This window comes from Ursus arctos, unplaced genomic scaffold (assembly GCF_023065955.2).
Source record: "Ursus arctos isolate Adak ecotype North America unplaced genomic scaffold, UrsArc2.0 scaffold_4, whole genome shotgun sequence".
Lineage (NCBI taxonomy): Eukaryota > Metazoa > Chordata > Mammalia > Carnivora > Ursidae > Ursus > Ursus arctos.
In genome coordinates this window covers 6,350,179-6,369,612 of record NW_026623056.1, presented here as the reverse complement: position 1 = coordinate 6,369,612, position 19,434 = coordinate 6,350,179, and the positions used below count along the sequence as shown (strand labels likewise).

General features: G+C 45.4%; 1 protein-coding gene across 2 annotated transcripts in view; it reads right to left on the bottom strand.

Annotated features, from left to right (window-relative positions):
* FNDC3B (fibronectin type III domain containing 3B) overlaps positions 1-19,434 on the bottom strand; it is a 341,829-nt gene that overhangs the window by 53,580 nt on the left and 268,815 nt on the right. For both annotated transcript variants that reach the window (XM_026498541.4, XM_026498552.4), the window contains exons 12-16: positions 8,877-9,001; positions 7,478-7,652; positions 5,340-5,426; positions 3,797-3,935; positions 1,342-1,413 (exon numbers count right to left, since the gene is read on the bottom strand). In XM_026498541.4, coding sequence (XP_026354326.2) covers positions 1,342-1,413; positions 3,797-3,935; positions 5,340-5,426; positions 7,478-7,652; positions 8,877-9,001 — 598 coding nt within the window. The remainder of the gene's footprint in view (positions 1-1,341; positions 1,414-3,796; positions 3,936-5,339; positions 5,427-7,477; positions 7,653-8,876; positions 9,002-19,434) is intronic.

Genomic DNA, 19,434 nt, shown 5'->3' with positions numbered 1-19,434 from the left:
GCTCGGCTGCCGGGGGACTGTTTCACAGAAGCCTTTTCTCTGTGAGGTTGTTTGAGGGAAAATAGTCTTATCCTATCCCACCTGATGCTTGTAAGGACAGATTTACCACAAAGTCACGGCACCAGGGCCAAGGGCGGGGGTATCAGGAAGCCTCACTCTGACACTGCCGGTCGAAAACCCAAGATGGGCAAATGGAAGCAAGGACAGCGGGAAAGATGCAATGAAGTGCTCACTTCCTGTGCTGGCAGAACTGTCCACTTTAAGTAGAGAATGGTGTCTACTTTTGATTTGATATCAGTGGTCAAGAGAGCCACGAAAATGCAGGTTTTCAGGTTTTCACAAGGAGCCACTGCAATGCACCTGACTTCTCTCCTGGGGAAGTTTTCTAATGTAAAGAACTACATCAAATTTTTAGCCCAGATATGATTTCATGTCTATCAGAACAGCTGTGCCCATCTCAAAGCATTCTCCTGTTTTTAGTTTAAAAGAGAAGCTGATTGACATGAAAACCAAAGTACTCCAGGTGGTTACTGAGGTACAGAATAAAAGACAAGCACGCACCTGCACAGCCTGTTTGTTAAAGTCCCTGTTAACGCTTTTTTTTTTTTTTTTGCCACTTGCCATAAATCATTTTTTTTAAATGAGTGGTTAAAGGGATTATCAGAGTGGTGAGATATGTCATTTTTAAAGTTCTGATGACTATACTTTTTTTCTGTTAAAGTCTAATGACTTTTACTAGAAAAAGATCTAAGAATTTTTTAAAAGGCACTACCGAAGGAATTCGATTTTGAACGCTGTACTGCTGTAATCCACACAGTGTGACAGGTGATGAATAACCTGGCTCATGTCACGAAGATGGAAAGACCTTTGCTAAACTTGATATGCAAGCGTGACACTGTCACTAGCTCACGACAACACTATGTTTTGTTTGCTGTCACTGCCTGTGGGAATTTGTAGATTATTGAACTTGCTTGCTGTCTCCACCTTATCCTTCCTGCTGATTGCTTCTGACACTCCTCTGCTTATAAGAATTTCCAGAGAAAGTGTGCCAAGAGAGGGGATGAAAATGTAATTATTCTATTAATTAGGACCACTGGTTTAAGGAAAGGACATGGAAAATTTAAAAACAATAAAAATGTACCTTTTAAGCATACTCTGATCCCTGATGCTGTGTGTAAGAGAGAAAACTATAAACGTGTGATTAAGGTTTATCTGTCGTAAGGGCACTAGCGTTAGAATTGATGGCGGCTCACTGTGCCCACTGTGAGCACACAGATGTTCATCATATTAGATGATGGGGGTGCTACTGGATTCGAGTAAAACGATTTCCCAACACTTTACCTTCAGAATTTCCATCAGTAATCTCCAGCAAGTACTTGAGTATTTCTGAACCACCATTGTCCTTTGGAGGATCTGGAAAGTAAGCAAATGCCTTATTAGTTATGAAAGGGCATTGCTTTTTATCAGCAAATATCATCAGAACCCAGAAAGTCATGTAACATTATACTGCCTTAATTCTGGATTTAAGCAAAAGGTAAAATCATTACTGTATTAGTCTTGAAAAACAAAAGAAACAAAAACACATTAAGAAACCCCGAATGTGCTCAGATTACTCAAAGTTCTAGAGCTAGAAATGTCAAAGAGTTATTTAGTGAAACATGAGCAAAATTCAAAATACAAATTGATTTTTCTAAGAGTTAATAAATCTACTTGAGAATTTTGAAGGCTGATCTTTAATATTTAGTAATTTTTATATAAGATGAAATATATATTTCTTTTATTATTATTTTATTCTGTACTTCACTTAGGTTACCAGGGACCAGATTCTTTTGAGATGGAGAGGGAAGAAAAGAAACGTGCAAAATTTACTGATAAGATCAGTAAAACCTCAGAATGTAATAAATCTGTGCCATCACAGTTTGCTACTAAGCACACTGAATACCCTAAGTGAGCCTGATATGCAGCCGAAGTGTGGATCAGCAAGAACGTGCACCGAAGAGGTGGAGTGAGGAAGGGGTGCTGGCTTACTACTAGAGCCCTGTGGACTTTGCGTATTTACTCCACTGCTAACTCTGTGCCTGCAAGAGTTTTCTTTTCTGAGCAGAAAAATACCTTGCATTATAATTTTGCAAGACTATGCAGAATTTACCTCTACTCTCACTCTGCCACTTTTTTTTTTTTTTAAAGATTTTATTTATTTGACAGAGAGAGACACAGCGAGAGAGCGAACACAAGCAGGGGGAGTGGGAGAGGGAGAAGCAGGCTTCCCGCTGAGCAGGGAGCTCGGTGCTGGGCTTGATCCCAGGACCCTGGGATCATGACCTGAGCCAAAGGCAGACGCTTAACGACTGAGCCACCCAGGTGCCCCTCAGTTTGCCACTTCTGTATTTTGGATATAGATATAGGAACTTTTCTTCCCTTCTTTCACTTGGTATTTCCATTAATGTATACACATTTCAGTAAGAAGATACTTAAAACAACAGTAATGAAGTTAAATATTGTAGCAGATAGCTAATATAAGTAAATATTTAGTATTTACAGGACTTTCTAGGCTTTTCTGAGAAAAAAGCTTTACAATCTGGCAAAAAGCACGCCTAGATTTTTACAGTTTCTCTTAATCATATCTATCTTCCAAGGAAATAGATATCCTAATAATTCTGCCTCAAAGTAACTTGATACAGTTTTTATGTCTCAATGGTTGATCCTCCAAGAACAATTTAATAATATTTTATTTAAAAAAAAATATTAATCTCTACACTCAAACTGGGGCTCGAACTCACGACCCCAAGATCAAGAGTCATGTGCTCTTCCCACTGAGCGGGGTGCCCCAACAGTTTAGTATTTTAAATCCCCTTTACATTACTTGGCTGCCAGGTAAAATCTTATTTTAAATTTCTCCTTTCATTTTTTGCCTTTCAGGTAGCTATGATGTCACATTAGTGATAATTATATATATCATAATAGTTTTACATATAATTGCAAATGTTTATCAACATTCTAATGGCATTTGTTTCTTTTTCTTTTAAGTTTTATTTATTTATCTGAGAGAAAGAGAGCATGCACACAAGTGCATGTGGGGGAGGGGCAGAGGACGAGGGAGAGAGAAACTCTAGCAGTTTCCGAGCTGTGCACGGGGACCCAATGCTGGGCTCCATCTCACGACCCTGAGATCACAACCTGAGCCGAAACCAAGAGTGCAATGCTTAACCAACTGTGCCACCCAGGTGCACCTCTAATGGCCTTCATTTCACGGAAATAACCCACGGTGCAGAGGTGAGCCACACTATCCTTCCACTCGATACTCCCAAGCACAGATGATAACTTCAACGTGAAAAATTCCTGAAGTTCAAGACTTCTGGTTACATACAAGCAACAACAAAAACTAAAGTATTCCTAGTTCTTCTTAACTTGAACATTCTGTACGTCAAAATTTACTTATGATGACATACCCAAAGTTTCAAATTTATTTTCAGTATTAATTTTATAAATCAATTATTTACATTAACTATCACTACCATTTGGTAAGGGCAAGCTATTGAAGAATGAATATATACTCAGAGATTACTACATTCAAATCAGTAACACATTAATAGTACAGGAAAAATCATAAAGTAAGTAAAATGCTCTTAAAATTGTCCATTTTACCAGCTGGTGGAATTTTCTGGATGTTTCTCATACATATATTCCAAATCTGTAAAACTCCCACAAATTATACCTTTTATTTATTTTGGTTTGTCACTACTGAAGTTAATCAGTTTTTAAAAGTCTGTCAAAAATAAGCAACAGCAAAACATACCCCATTTGACACTAAAGCCATGAGATGTAACTGGTCCTTTAATGAGGGGTCTTGTGGGAGGCCCAGGCCGGTCAGGACTTGTCGTACACACCAGAACTTCACTTGGACAACTCTTCCCTTCCACATTAGAAGCAGTCAGCTGTAATACAACCAAAAAAATATTAACATGCTTTAGATATCAGGTATTAAAGAAATGGGAACTTTTTTTTTTTTTTAATATTTTTTAAATTTATTTGAGAGAGAGCACATGAGAGAGAATGTGCAGAGAGAGGGGGAGGGACAAGTCGACTCCCGCCAAGCAGGGAGCCCAAAGTGGAGCTGGAGCCCCGGACCCCGAGATCGTGACCTGAGCTGAAGGTGGACGCTTAACGGAATGAACCACCCGGGAGCCCCCAAATGGGGACTTTTTAACGTGGCAAGATCAAGGAATCTGTACACACGCAGACACACAACATGCATTTCCTCTCTCTCAATCTCAAACAACAGATTGATTTACAAGTGTTTCCTTTATGAGGTACTTATTTTCTGTAGACTTAGCTATGAACAATGAAAAATAAAACAATACAGGTGGATTTTAGCGAAAGACATTTTTACCCTTTCAAGAAGACATAGAACAAAACCAGTATGTTATCTCCTGGTTCTTACTGTTTTGTGGAAGGAAAATAGGGGAGGGGAAAACAGGTAAAAATACCCTTACTTATTTAAGAGGAGGGCAACGCCACCTTGTGGAGAAACGCTAGCAGTGTCCCTATGTTCTCAGAGCCCGCTGCAAATGACAAGCCTTTGTTAAAAATCCTCAACGGATCACCTTCCTCCAACAGTCGCACGCTTCACTTGATGATCTGACAGCTGTCTACTGAAGGACTAGTAAGTGTCAAACGCCATTTGGCCCCCGGATTAGAGAAGGAAGGGAAGACTCAGAAGAAGAACTCCTCTCTCCAGAAGGGACAGGGTTACACCAGCACACACAGCGCTGAGCGCTGACCAGCAGCGCTGCGGCACAGCATGCCGCCCACCGCCCTGCCACTTGGACAGCTGCTGTGGAGCTCCGTCTTCCCTTCCAAGGCAGAGTCCTACGGTGACATTAGGGCGGGGGCTAATGACCAAAGCAATGCCTAAGTAGGGACGGAGTGGGTAATGGAAGAGAAAAATACAAATAGCGGAGGAAAAAAATGGGCCGAAGAGCAAAAGCAGAGGGAGAGTGGAAGGGCGATCGAATTAGAAGGAGAAACGTGGAAGGGCAAGGTGTGAAGTGCAGATGAGAGACAGGTGCACCGCGCATTCAGGGTGGGGGCTCCTGGCTGAGGGCGCCCGGCCACGCCATAATGCGATTTATTCCAGCACACGACAACAGTTTCCTCCCTCAAAACGGGGTTTTAAAGTTAAACTATGGTGTGCCTTTTATAAGTGTTACTTTAAAAATGTGAAATGCAGTGAATCTTAAAACTCTTTTAACCTATGGAGTCCATTTGAAATGGTAAACGGGTAAAGCATGAAACAGTAGCTTTTTTAAGCAGTTCAGGTACCAAAATGACGGACTCACCCTGAATTTATACTGTGTGCTTCTTTTAAGATTTTTCACAGTACAGGTTAAGTCCTCTCCAGTGTATTTTGGGTGGAAAAGGTTATCCTGCAAAGACAAAGCCAGAAAGAAACATTAGTATCATACAATCTGGGCGTTATTAAATACCTCTATGTCTAGGATTTTTCTATTGCCTCTTTCCATCACCACCAGTGGCCAGAGGTCTGGCAGTGACTGCAAAAAAGAGTATCAGAGTCCACGGTGCTGCGGGTTCCGCTCGGGCTCTGAGTAAAAATTTAACTTTATCTCCTTGTAGTTTCTCCTGGGTCTGTGGAACCTCATTGTGAGGCTAATACTAATGCGAAGGAGAACAACGCTCTCCCCTTGAGAGAATGTAAATCGGCTCTGGACTGGATGCCACCATATGCTTCCCTCACAGAGCAAACTTCTGGTTGCTCAGTAAGCACTTTAAACAAAGCATTACACCACCAAGCAGTGCTATGTGACAACGCAGTATGTACTGTAAAAAAAAATGTATTATTTAACGTTACTCTGAGAAAAGCCTCTTCTTTTGAGGTCTTCCCCGTGAAGCCGCAATGTGCTATGTAATGAACTCTGGCAGAGGTTTGTGACCACACAGTGTCCTCTTCTGGCCAAGGAAGAAAGGGCAGTCTGGATGGGAAAGGCACGATCCTTTAAGAAGAGAAGTATCCCACTAAAAGCTGAAGGTACAGAATTCATTCCATAGTCTTCTCAATCAGGCATCACTCCACCCATCCATTCATCAATGATTACTGAGCAGCTTCTAGGCGCTCAGCTCTGCCCAAGAACAGACAAAGCCCTGCCCACCAGAAACTTACACGGCAGGTGGAGACAGGGATTAAAACAAAGAAAACCTATATGTAAATAGGAAGCACATCGCGTGGCGTTAAGTGTGATGACGAAGGAAATCAAGCTGGGTGAAAGGACAGGGCGGCGGATCTAGTGAGACGCTCCTCTGGGGCTGTGCCGGGTAATAAGGCCGCTTTAAACTGAAACTAAATACAATGAAAAATTCAGTTCCTTGGGCCCACAGCCACATCTCAGGCGCTCAATCGTCACGTGTGACTAGGCGCTACCTTCACTGGGCAGCACAACCAAAGAACATTTCCATCATCGTGGGAAGTTCTACTGGATAGTGCTGTTTTACAGGGCGGTCACGAAAGGGCTCTCCACAAGTCAAGTGTGAGAAGAGACCTGAGGGTGAGGAGGGGAATGAGTCAAAGATAAGTGGAAGGGCTCCTGGGCACAGAGACTGCAAAGGCCCTGAGGCCAGGGCATGCCTGTGTTCTATGAGACTACTGAGGCAGAAACAAGGCCATGGAAGAAAAATCCAATTAGCATGGGACCTTGTAGGCTTTGTAAGGGCTCTGGCTTCTATTCTAGAAGGGAGGGGAGGGCCCAGGGGTAGGAGGGCTTCTGAGCAGAGCACTGACAGGATCTATTTTACTTAACAGATCACCTTAGCTTCCTGCGGAGAACAGCCTGTAGTATAATAAGAGCGAGGGGAGGGGGGCGCCTGGGTGGCACAGCGGTTAAGCGTCTGCCTTCGGCTCAGGGTGTGATCTTGGCGTTATGGGATCGAGCCCCACATCAGGCTCCTCTGCTATGAGCCTGCTTCTTCCTCTCCCACTCCCCCTACTTGTGTTCCCTCTCTCGCTGGCGGTCTCTATCTCTGTCAAATAAATAAATAAAATCTTTAAAAAAAAAAAAAAAAAAAGAGCGAGGGGAGGGAAAATACTGGAAGAGACCACCGCAAAATTCCAGGGATGGGATCATGGTGGCTTGGGAAAGGGTAGTAGCCTTGGATATTGAGAAATGGCCAGATTTCTCGTTAGTTTTTGAAGAGAGATTTAGAAGAATTTGCTGACTGATTATATAGATGGGGTCGAGGACAACTCCAGATTTTCTGGCTTCCCCAAGCAGAAGGACAGGAATGCCACTTCCTGAGATGGGAGGACTGTGGGAAAGACAGGTTGCTGCCGGTGGTGGTAGCGGTAAAAAGTAAGAGCTTGGTTTTGAACTTACGTAGCTAATGTAATTTTATGGTTGTTCTGTCCATTACGACAATGCTGACATATACAGAACACATGCAAGGGTAGAAAATCTGCAGAGCTTACATTTTCATCCTCCTGGATCTCCAAGGTGTAGGTGACCACTTCCTCAGGTGAACAGCCTTCTGGTTTATTCCACTGCAACGTGACCCATGTGACCCCAGCTCGAACAAGTCTTGGCGCAGAGGGCATCTGAGGAATGTTTCCTAATGTGTAACATACCACCTCTTGGCTATAACCACTACAGAGAGATAAACCCAGTAAGACACACATTTAGGAACATGGGAGGAGTCTTGGCATTGTAAAAGAGGAAGGATAAGCCTACCTGCTGCCCGACTTGCTCGGGTTGGAAAGTCTGGGGTGTGACAGATTCGACAAACAAAGGAACACGAGCATCCTTTACGTGATATTCCCCACCCCAACTTTCCATTTGCCTGACTGCCTGCTTCAGTCTGCTACTAAGAAAGCACAGCACATTGCAGGACAACATACTTATGGATTTATTTCCCCCCTGAAAGCACCCAGCAGAAAGCACAGCACCGTGCAATGTCACTAAGCTATGACCCACGGCTACCAAGGAACGTCCAAATCAACGTGAGCATAAATAATTGTCTGCTGATGAAATACACTGTTTTACAAATATATACGGTGCTATTTTTCAGAAGTTTGTGGGTGCTTCCAATTCACTGACTAACTCTTAAAGCCTTTGACATTACGACTTTTTCAACCGGCAGACCTGTAACGCGTACTGGCTATCATGGGTGGGGAGAGGGGGCTGGGAAACCTTGTGATGTTCTCGAGGCTGGAAAAAAGCTTGAGGACCAATAACGTGCTGAACCTTTAAGATTTTCAATAAGCAGTGATGAAAGAAAAAGGATTTTTCCCTTAATCAAGAGTTACCCAGGAAGTACAATTGAAATATGCTCTTTTCAAAGCATCTTTAATCCCCAGACGCTCTCCTGGACACCTGCTCTGGCCTTTCTTCCGCAGCTCGGAGGCAAGCTGCGGTGCCCTGGCCAGGGTGGGCTTTCTGACATCCTGTGAGGGTCTGCCCAGGGCCTGACAACAATGGCCGGCCCAGCACCCCTTCCTCTCTATCAGGCAACCTCAAATGTAACTGAAAAACGCAACTGCATGAGTACCAATGAAAGGAAAAGGCACGTGCTCTGAAAAAAAATAAAGCCTCAAGAGAGACTGCTTTCAAAATCTGAACTGCTACCTTCGTCTGGGCTCCCAGAGACCCCTCGGGGGCCTTCGCCCCCTAGCCTGTGAGACCGTACCGAGGCCGGCCGGCAGCATTCATGGCCTCCGGAGGCACCTTCTACCCTCTGATTAGGATTCCTCTCGGAAAATCTCAAGTGGGTTCAGTGCGGAGGCATGGATGTCTTCACGCCTTCCAGCCACGCGAGACGGAGACACAGACTCACCACGTGCTTAGCGGCAGGAGGGCGAGGGGGCGCCATACCTGGTGCCGATGTCGTTCCGAGCAGCCAGCCTGAACGTGTACCCCATCGCCGGACACAGCTTTGTCAACTTGCAGTGCTTCTGACTCCCGAAGAAGCACTGCCGGAAACCACTGTTTCTCTTTCCCTGAAAGACAACAGTCAAACAACGCCCGCAATTTTTAAAAAATAAATAAGAAGAAACTGAGGAAGGCATTTTGAATAACTTTCGCTTCCTGGGTTTGGATGGACAAAACCAAGAGAAGGAAAGCTTCTAGGGGCGTGCACACATGAAGCACTCGACAGTGCAAGGTCATCCGTAACACGAAGGCACTACAGACAAATCTGTGGGCGCCTGGGTGGTTCAGTTGGTTAAGTGTCTGCCTTCGGCTCAGGTCATGATCCCAGGGTCCTGGGATGGAGCCCCGCGTCGGGCTCCCTGCTCAACAATGGGGAGTCTGCTTTTCCCTCTGCCCCTCCTCCTACTCATTCTCTCAATTGCTCTTAAATAAATAAAATCTAAAAAAAAAAAAAAAAAAGGAAATCTGTAACTGAGACAAGTCATACATCGTGCCTGTGGTATTTCTAAAGTGGCTTAAGTCCTTTCAGATATAAGGCAATGCACAATTTCTAAGATCTTCCTCACCTGGACTGGTCAAACTGCCCAGTCTGACCAACCAAGAGTAAGTGTGCAGCCTTATTTCAGGGACTGCTAGTTCTGGAAATGCACAGTAACGGCCAAACACCTGAGGATCAGTCTAACGAGCTTAGTGTGCCAGAGAAAGCAAGCTCTCCCCAGTCCTCTCTCTCCTTTCCCACTTGGCCCCCCAGTCCCTGAACACGTGCATTCCTGCAGTGGTGAGCTGCTTGTTCACGGATCCCTAAATACGGGTCACATGCCTTTGCCCATCTTGCCCATATCTGCTTCCCTCATAACAGTGCCTTGGACGGTCAGGGAGCTCAATCACTGCTTACAGAGTTGAAGGTCCGATAAGAATGAGGAACAAAATTGGCTGAATTCACCTATATGTACGGTCGCCACTCTTTATGTTTCTTATCAGGCTGGAAATACATTTTTTAATGTGTTTCTAGCTTTACATGATACTTCAAATTCTTTGAAATAAAAAAAACACTCTGGTAGTTTGTCTTAATAGACTTACGAGTAAGAAGCAAACTCTCCTGCCCTGTGCCGCATTCAGGCACGAAATCCTCACATCAGGAGTATGGCAGAACAAATGTTTCACACCCATAATCCACGGTGTTCACGCAAAGAAAACCACATGCTAACACTGAATGAGTCTTAGCATTCTAATCAGACAGGTTGGGCCCAGGGCCTTCAGAAATAATGTTTGAAGTTCTCAACTTATTTTATAAAGAAAGATGAAAGTACATTTTTCTCCTAAGCAAATTTAAGCATTTCCTTCCTTTAAGCAGGCCTCCAAAATGCTTACCACTGAAACACATTCCAGGTGAAGTTTAATTAAAAATAAAATAAACATACAACTAGCTTCAAGTGCCACTAGGGTGAACAGATTAAAAACAACCCTGGCACATTTATCCTCAGACTAATTCCCCGCCCTCCCCTTCCCTCCCCAAGCAAGGTGGTGCCCTTTCCAGGAAGGGAGTGGAAGTCCTATTAATCTTTAAGATTCAAAGTTCATATTATCAAGGTTTCAAAGTACACTCAGATGCAAACAGCAAAGCATGACATTTTTCAGCTGTTACCGGGGCAAAGTCACTTAGTGGCTGGCATACCATGCCCTTATGCTTACTTTAACCTTGAGTGTTCAGCTTGCTGCAGACGATTTATTCATAGAAAAACCATTTATACATACATTTGCATAATTACATCCAGTGTCTGATTACACTCTATGCACACCCTGGTATGTTTTGTATCCATTTCAAGCTGTAGCGTGATCTACCTTCTTTCCTCTTCTATTTCTGAGCTCAGAGTAAACAGTACAAGAAAGGCACATCCTGCCGCCACGGAAGCCTCGTCCCTTCCAAACCCGACGCTGGCTCCCCTTCAATGCCTCATTTTTCCTATTTCTTTGTTTGGTCTCCTTTGCCCATTTCTGGTGCTTAGAACTATAGCCAGTAAATAAAAGTCAGTCTGTTCCTTACTAGATTGATTTGCTTTAATATGGTAAAAACCGGACTGTCTGTGGCTGAAATGAGAAAAAAGAATGGAGAAGATCGATGATGGGGACTAGACTTTTCTTTTGAAGGGCCATAGCACTGGGACTTGCTGAAGAATTGGGGGAAGAGGCATTCTGTGACCTTTACGACATTTTTCTTATGTTGCTAACATTCCCCCCCCCACTTCGGTATCAGGAACAATTACTAAATAAACTCCCACTTGTTTATATAAAGCCAGAAAATTTGTACCTTCCAAGATGTACTACTCCGTGCATGGTCCTTAACAATATGCAGAAAAGACCCAGAGTTGCTGGAACCTTAGGAGTTTTAGAAACTGTATCTGTGGAGTCGGAAGGGGTAAGAGTACACCTAGTTCAAAGGGAAGGAAGTAAGGGAATACTCACGGATGACACGCAGTTTAATATAAAAGGGGTATCTGGGAAGGAAAAAAAAAGGATATTCACGAAAGTGCTTGTAGTGCAACAGTGAACTACAGCTGAGAGGTTAGCAATGAAGACAGGGACCAGCACGGGGGCCGGAGTCACCCTGGTCTTCCGGGACAGACTGTGCCAGGTCCTCGGAGAGCTCCGGGCTTAGGCTCTGGGGCAAGAACACGTTCAAAGGTACAGCTGATGTGGAGAATTGGTCTGTACACCAAGGAGGCCAGGCCACAAACAGCATTTGTAAATAAGATATTAGCCGGTTCTTGTTGATAGCAATGAGTAGGATTAAAAAAAAAAAGATAATGCTTTAGAAGACTGAAGGATTCAGCTGAACCAATGGGGGTGGGAATGTGAGTGCTTATCATTGTTTATCAGAAATTAAATATGTCTAAGCATTACTGTCGGTGACGTTTTACAGATGGCAAATTGTAACTTCCATATGTTACAGGTAGCGTGGTTCCAAATGACTTTGAGAGATTATGATCCCTGACAGGTACCCCCTTCTAATAAAACCTAATCTAAACTGCACAGGATTACTGGAATATACTAGCTTTACTTAGAAACTTACTTTTTAATCATTTAAGGTGAGCCTTGTGCAAAGTTTCCTACTAAAACGTGGTCCTAATAGAAAGGAGTAGCTCTTGATGCTTTTTAGGTCTGCTGCCAATAATCTGGTCAAACACAGGCGGCAGGGACACCAGTGGCCCTGGCCTTGTCCTGGCTGGCGACTACTATGAGGCCACGTGTGGTGTGTCACACAGAGGAATGTAAGAGCAGGGCTCAAAAGGCCGAGCTGTTGGCTGGTCTGTAAGGGGAAGAGCTGGAGCACGAATACCTTACAAGCGCCCGATTCTCCGTGCGTGAGGAAGGTCAGGTGCACAGCGTGCGAGCAATCAGGATCAGAACCTCCCTACGAGGAGCAACAAAGTTCCTATTCCCCTGAGGAAGGAAAGAAAACTTCACCCCAGTTAGACAAAGAGCAGAAAGGAGGCTTCAGGTCCACACCCTTCATGATTCTGGAACAGATCTAGGTGCTGGGCTGCCTTTGACAGGAAGCGATACAATCCCCAGCCGTGTTCTGACCGAACCTTCTACCGCCAGTGTCCACATTTTCAGGGCTCCCTGGCTTGTTTCCATTTCAGAATCCTGGGTATGCCCAAATGGTTGTTTCTACAAAACAACTGAGTTCAAGGACAAGACTAATCTTTACTGAACGTGAAGGAATCTTGGGAGTACGAACTCACTGCGTGCTGATTAACGTCAAGGCACTCAATTCCGTGCACGGCACGGCACTACAAACCTGGGTTCCCTCCCTCTTCAGCTGAGTGCTCCTCTTCCCACTTGACTCGATCCACAGATCTTCGTAATCTATCATCATCCCAGCCCGAGAGCACCAATTCAGCACCCGTGGCCTTCAGACAAACAGAGCTGTTTTCCAGCCGGGACCGGGGTGCTTGTCCCCCACTCCTGGTCACCACTGCTCTCCAGGGGAGCCAGCGAGCTGGTGCATATACATGGCCTATCGCACATTGGCCCTTCCCCAGGCCCCCGCTACTCAGTTTTGCCTCTACCTCCTCTTTAGTACCATGAAAAAGAAAGCGCATTGCATATTATCTATATTCTAGACCCCAGTGGATTGGCCCTTTCTCTCCATTCCCTCGAGCCGAGCATGTCTCAGGCAGCCCACTCCCCTGTGCCACTGCAACTCTAATCACCCGGAGTTCCCGTGGCTGATGTCCACGGGCCATCCCCTTTGCCTCCCTGCAGGTGAGCAAGCGCCTCTTTTCAGTTTAGACTCACATACCAAAGAGAGGCACCATCTCTGGGGGAAGTGCCCTCCTCGCAACACTTACAATCCTTCCAACACTCACTTTTTAGAAAGGTCACACATTTGGTTACAAGTACTGACAGCAATCAGAGTCCAGATGTTCTTCTAGGTCCTACCAGGTTCCTGCTAACTTTTGAAGAATGTCAGAACTCAATAACCTCCACTGTTCTGCCAGCCCATGGAAGGGCAGGGACAAGAGAAAGAAACACAGGGGAGCAGGTAAAACGTGGCCTCCCGTGTGCCAAGACTGACTCACCCTTGGAAAGGGTTTCTCAAGATGTGTTAATAACATCAGGGACAAAGACGTCCTCCCACAACCACTGGGAGGCCTGGGGGAAAGGAAATGTCTTATCAAACATTTCATTCTTAAAAATAAAATTTGGAGATAAATTATAAATGTAAAAGGCTTTAAATATTTTAAGGAACATAATCTCTATTTTCCTATTTTATCTTCTGCCCTTTTACTATGTACTTAAATATTTTTCCATTTCTTTCTAATCTATAGTTTAAAAAACTTCCGAATTTTATAGCTATTAAATCAAATTATAACATTTTCCCTCATTAACTTCTCCCCACCCCGTGATTAAACATTTTGTTGACCGCCTGGGAGTTACCCAAGGGAATACAGGACACATAATCCTGCTTTGCAGGTATGACACCTGTGGCAGAAATACGGTCATCTCCCGGGTTCCCTCTCCTTATCGCTAAGGGAACAGGCAGTGATCTCTTCCATATGCTAACTGAGAAGAGCCGTGTTTGAGCACCCCCAAGCCACACCCTGCTGGCTAGCGGAACTGTGCTGGGTGCAAGGATAAGTCCCACCCTACCTACCACTGCATCTCTGGGTGAACATTTGTCTTCCTTCTCCCTCTTCCCAAAACACTTGGAAGAGAAGCAGGAGTATGAACAAGAGTTATATTGCCTTTCAAAGTCCATGACTTTGTATCTAACAATCTTAGGGCATAGTACCCAAAACACTGTATGTGTCCTTTCCCTTGAATTTGAGTGGGCTTGTGATGTGCTTGTAATGGACAGAGTGGAGTGGAAATGAAGCTGGGTGACTTGCAAGGCTAGGTATAAAGAGGGGATGAAGCTTCTGCCTTCTCCCCAGAACACCCACTTTCCCAATTCTGACTCTCCTGGGGCTGCCATGTTGTGAGGGAGCCCCAGACGAGGTTCCATCCAAGCCAGCAGTGACCGCTAGACTTGTGAGTGAAGACTCTGCCAGAAGATTCCAGCGGCCAGCCAATGAGCCTTCCTGCCCACCTGAAGCTCCAGAAATTGTGGAACACATACAAGCCACTGTCCCAGTACCCTGGTCCAAATTCCCAACGGAGAATCCACGAGCATAAGAAAGTGACTGTTTTAAGCCATTAAGCTTTGAAGTAATCTCTTATACAATATTACACTCATCTATTTTGATGTCCATATTATGTTTAATAGTATGATGTTTTTCAGTAAACTTTTATAAATTCCTCTCATGCTATAAATAGCTAGGAGGTAAGGGAGTGGAAGTGAGCATGCTAGAACCCAAATGTTTAACGTCTGACTGAATAAAGGGTTCTCTTTTCTACGTGCGCTTGGTACATGTCTTTTTTCCTCAAAGCCAACAAACAAAGTAAGGCCTCTGAAGAGATTTAAAAAATTTTTGTAGCAGCTAAAAATGTAACCAGATTCCTAGATGATAAAATCAACTAAAACTGTTAGGCAGGGACAATGCAGTTACTTCATCTTATGGAGTTACATTTCAGACTGAAGTAAGATTTTTAATAATACTACCCCAAAGGCTGTGGAGAACTGCGGGAAGATTTTTAAACACAGACACGCAACAGTCTTCTGGGGATGGTTCAGGTATGACATAACCTAAGGCCACCGGAGCGAGCAAATTAAATAACCCTGCAAAGGACCCTCCACACATACCCGGGTTTCCGCCTCTCTGTGGTATCTGTTTACGAACACATAAAGGAATAACGTTCCAGTGGAGAAATCAATTTACAGGTGGGTCTGCTTATTTAGAAACTGCTACCCAAATATATAAAAAACATCTGATCCATTTAATAAAATGTAACTAGTCAGAAACGTGGTTTTTTTTTTTTTTTTAAGATTTTATTTATCTGAGAGAAAGAGAGAGGGGAAGAGGGAGCATAAGGAGGGGAAAGAGGGAGAAGCAGGCTCCCCGCTGAGCAGGGAGCCCGACGTGGGGCTCCATTCCAGGACCCTGGAATCATGACCTGAGCCGAAGGCAGACGCTTAACTGACTGAGCCACCCAGGTGCCCTAAGTTAAAAACATGTTTAAAAGTAACTGTGTTCATTTGTAAAACTACATAACTAAAACGCTGAAAACGGAACTTCTTTTTCAAGTCCGTCTTCCCTCTTCATTAACTTATGTGTCCTCATCAGTCTGTCCTTGGTACTTGAGAAGATGAATCCTCTCAATGGGTTGCTTTCCGACTGAGGTACTTCACACACCCATGGCTGATTCTGTACATATAACTCACACATAATTCAATTAATTCAGGCTACAGTATTTTTCCGCCAAGAGTAATTCTGTAGCCCGTGGGGAATGCGGTTGCTTTGGCTAACATTTCCAATTAGCCTGGCACTAACCACCCTGGAAGCTGGTATTCCCAGTGCTGGCACTAAGAGATGAAGTTGACTGATATTTTCAACTGCCTTCTAATTAGTAAATTGGAAATGATCCTTCCTGTTCCTCTTTATGACGGCTTCAATCCTGGCACAAGGAAATCAGAATGGCCACCACAAGGGTGTAAGAATCTGCAGTGAACCACCTCCCTCTGGTCATGAGCGCTCTTTCTGCTGTTCCTTGATCTATGGCCTCTTTCCATTGACTTCCTTCTCTTTCAGGATCCTTCACAGTCATGCCTGGCCTGCCTTCTGGGGCTGCTCTTACCACGTTTGATAACCACCTGCTAACTAAGCTACATGCATTCGGTTATCAGCTGTCATGTGCTCGTGGCCCAGGGGCTGCTGGCTCCAGACAGGGGCTGAGTGACTCTGGGCTGGGGCACTCTCTGGGACAGCAGAGTGTAACCTGTCAAAAATGGCAACGATAGATCAAATAAAAAATAAAGTTGCACTCGCCAACTGAACTACTGCCAGCCTCAAAGATTTAGTCTGCTAGAACGTCTATATTTAGAAGCTATTCCAGCACTGGCCGACCCTAGGCAACATCAAAGATAAATGTTGGCTTGAGAAATAAAAGAGCGTGTATGTGTGCAGCATAACCATATATAAGAAGGGGTTCCTAGCAAGGAGGTGGGGACGCTCCACATCTGGGTGGATTCCAAGGTTCCTTGTGCCAAACTTCACTCTCCCCTCAGTGACGGCTCTCTCATTTTGAGCATTCTGGCAGAGAGGAACTTTCAAAGGTAAGAAAAGGGGGTGGGACAGTTTGTGTTTCATGTTACTAAATAAACACTGCATGCATTTTACCCTTTGGCACACTAGTTTTTTCTACTAGTGGGAGAGGCTTAGCTCCCTGAATCGTCAAGGACGATCGGCAGGTCCTCGGATTTAAAACAAACCAACAGAATGTTCCTATATATCCCTCCCAATATGGAGGATCACCTGATGTCCGGCGCTTTGATCAGACCAGAATGTTGAGACTGGCCCAGCGAAGGGAGAGGAAAGAAGCCAGGGGGTGACTGTAGAACAGGCTGCCTACAGTATTTATGCGTGAACCAAGGCATGGAGTACTCAGCCCATCCACCTAGCCAAGGCCCAAGGCGGTCATCTTCCAGCTGGCATCCAAGCAGCACGAAAAACATGAGTTGATAAATTAGGGTCCACGGACCAAGATAGGTATTTATAATTCTGGAACAGCCAGAAGCTGCCCACAAAGTCTGCCACCCAAACACATAATACACCATCCTGCATATGTGTGACAAATGATACAAAGCAGGGAGAGAATCTGCTCCCGGGGTCCAGATGTCTGGGGCTGAGGTCCCTAAAAGAGAGGGCTCCTCTGAACTTAGCTGTCTGCCTTTGGTACCTGAACGTCTCGGAGTTCTTATATCCCTCCTGGCCTACTTCCCTCCAACCGGAGCTGGAGTGGAGGAAGCTGGTCCCTGGCTCTCTGACACCACCCCTGCACGTGGCAGCAAAGGTCTGTCATGTGGCGAAACATGGCGTGCTCTGCCAGGTCACTGATTCGGCTTAAGACACTCGTGTGGAGGACGATTTGTGACGGACCGAGTGCCAAACGACCCTGGCACCCCACTCTCCCATCTCCATGAGGGCGTTCCCCAAGAACGACTGAGAGAGCACATGGGTCTGGCAAGCGGCACCTTCATTTCGGTCGGGCCCTGGAGATGGCTGGCAGAATGCAAACCGGCCTTTGCAGCTTTCTCGCTGGCCCGATGCTCTGCAATCCAAGGCAGCGTGGCACCTGGGAGAAAGGGCGGCCGCATCCTCAGGGAGCTCTCCTCATGCACTGTGGGAGACCCAGTAAGTCACTGTGCTTGCCGAAGCTCCAGTCCCTTCCAGGAACGGTTGCTGTCCAACCAGAGAAGCCATGGGCAAATTCCCTCATGCCAAGAAGGATTCTGAAAGATTATCAATACTAACTATGCAACACCTAAGCTAAAAAGTAATCTGTTTTGCAAACCAGTTACCAAGCACCTGCTCAGGGGCCAGCTCAATCCCTAAATGAGCTAGGCTGGCTCCTCCAAACTCAGTGTCTAAGAAGCGACAATCCACGGCCTGCTGGCAGCTCCGCGAGGTTTGGGCAACAGGACTGGTGAGCGTGCCCTGGCTTGCTCATGGGTCCCCAGGGGCTGTATGGGCTCTACCTTCTTCGATTAGCCTTCTCTGCTCTTTCAACTTCAAATTATACTTCCCTTGACTTCTGTGGCACTTATCTCATTCTCAGTCGCCTGTGTTTTACAGCTGTGCGGGCTCATTAGTCACCAGCCCAGCCAGATGTGAAATTCCTCTTTGGGCTAGCTGAGTCACATGTGAGAAAGATTCTTGGGAACTGTACTAGTCACATTCCCACAAAGCTATTTTTCTGGTTCTTTTGTATGTTCCCTACATGTCACGTCCGGAAGCCGAGCTAATGGCAAATTAACATCTATATATAGCATGGACATCCGTGTTTGTCTAGTTCCAACTGGAGACGCTGGCCCTAGGGCTCTGTTGAAGTTCCACAGAAGGTCGTACGATCCTTCTGCCGGCTGACTTTTCCTACCCCAGACCCTGATATGTGCTTGGGTGACAGGAAATACTCAGGGACTGCATCTGCTAGTCCCCAGGCTAACCCACCGAACCCCAACCCACCAGGGAGGGGACTGACACTGCCGCACGTGGAGAAGCGGAGGCTCGGGGGTTAAGCCGCTTGCTCCTGGAGCGAACACCACGGGACCGATACACATCAGTACGAACCCGCGTCACACGATCCCAGCAAGGCCGCAGGAGACCGGCATTTGCTCTGAGGGACCGGCTGCGCCAGGGCCCGTCAGACTTCGGTGTGGCACAAGTGAAAACCTTATCTAAGAGTAAAACTCTCCATGAGTTTCCATAAATACTGCCTTCACAGAACTTATGTTTTCTAAAATGGAAAAGAAAGTTCCTATTTGTAAAGTTTGCTCTTTTACTCAAGTTTTCCCCCAAAAAAGGCCAGATTGCTATCCCTTCAAACAGACTGGGCAGGCACGGAAGTGCAAGTCAACGCAAGGTGCCTAATTCTTTTTCTAAGAGCCCTTCCCTATCCTAGAGATACCTGTGTCCTCCACCCCTCCCTCTCAGCGGCTTCTAGAGAAAAACTCCCGCCCCTACTAGATACCTCAGGGCCACCAAGCAGATGAAGCAACAGGAGGAGCCCACTAGGCTCGGGTCGGTGCCCAAGAAACAGACGCGGGCAGGTCAAAGGTACGAGCTCCAGGGGTGGCCCCTGAATGGGGCAGTGAGCTTTAAGCACTGGCTCCTCCTTCCTGAACCTTACTCCCAAATCTCTCCACTGTGGGAAAGAACATCCACCTTGAGACGTCTAGCATCCAAGCCTTGTTTTGCTCTTAAAACGTGAAGAAACTTTTCTCCCATTCATAATTCTGGATTAAACTAAAACTTAGCTCACGGAAGAGTAAGTTTGTCACTGTTCCTTTAAAGTTAGCGCTAGGTATAATATTCAAATCTAGCGGAAGAAAGAAACC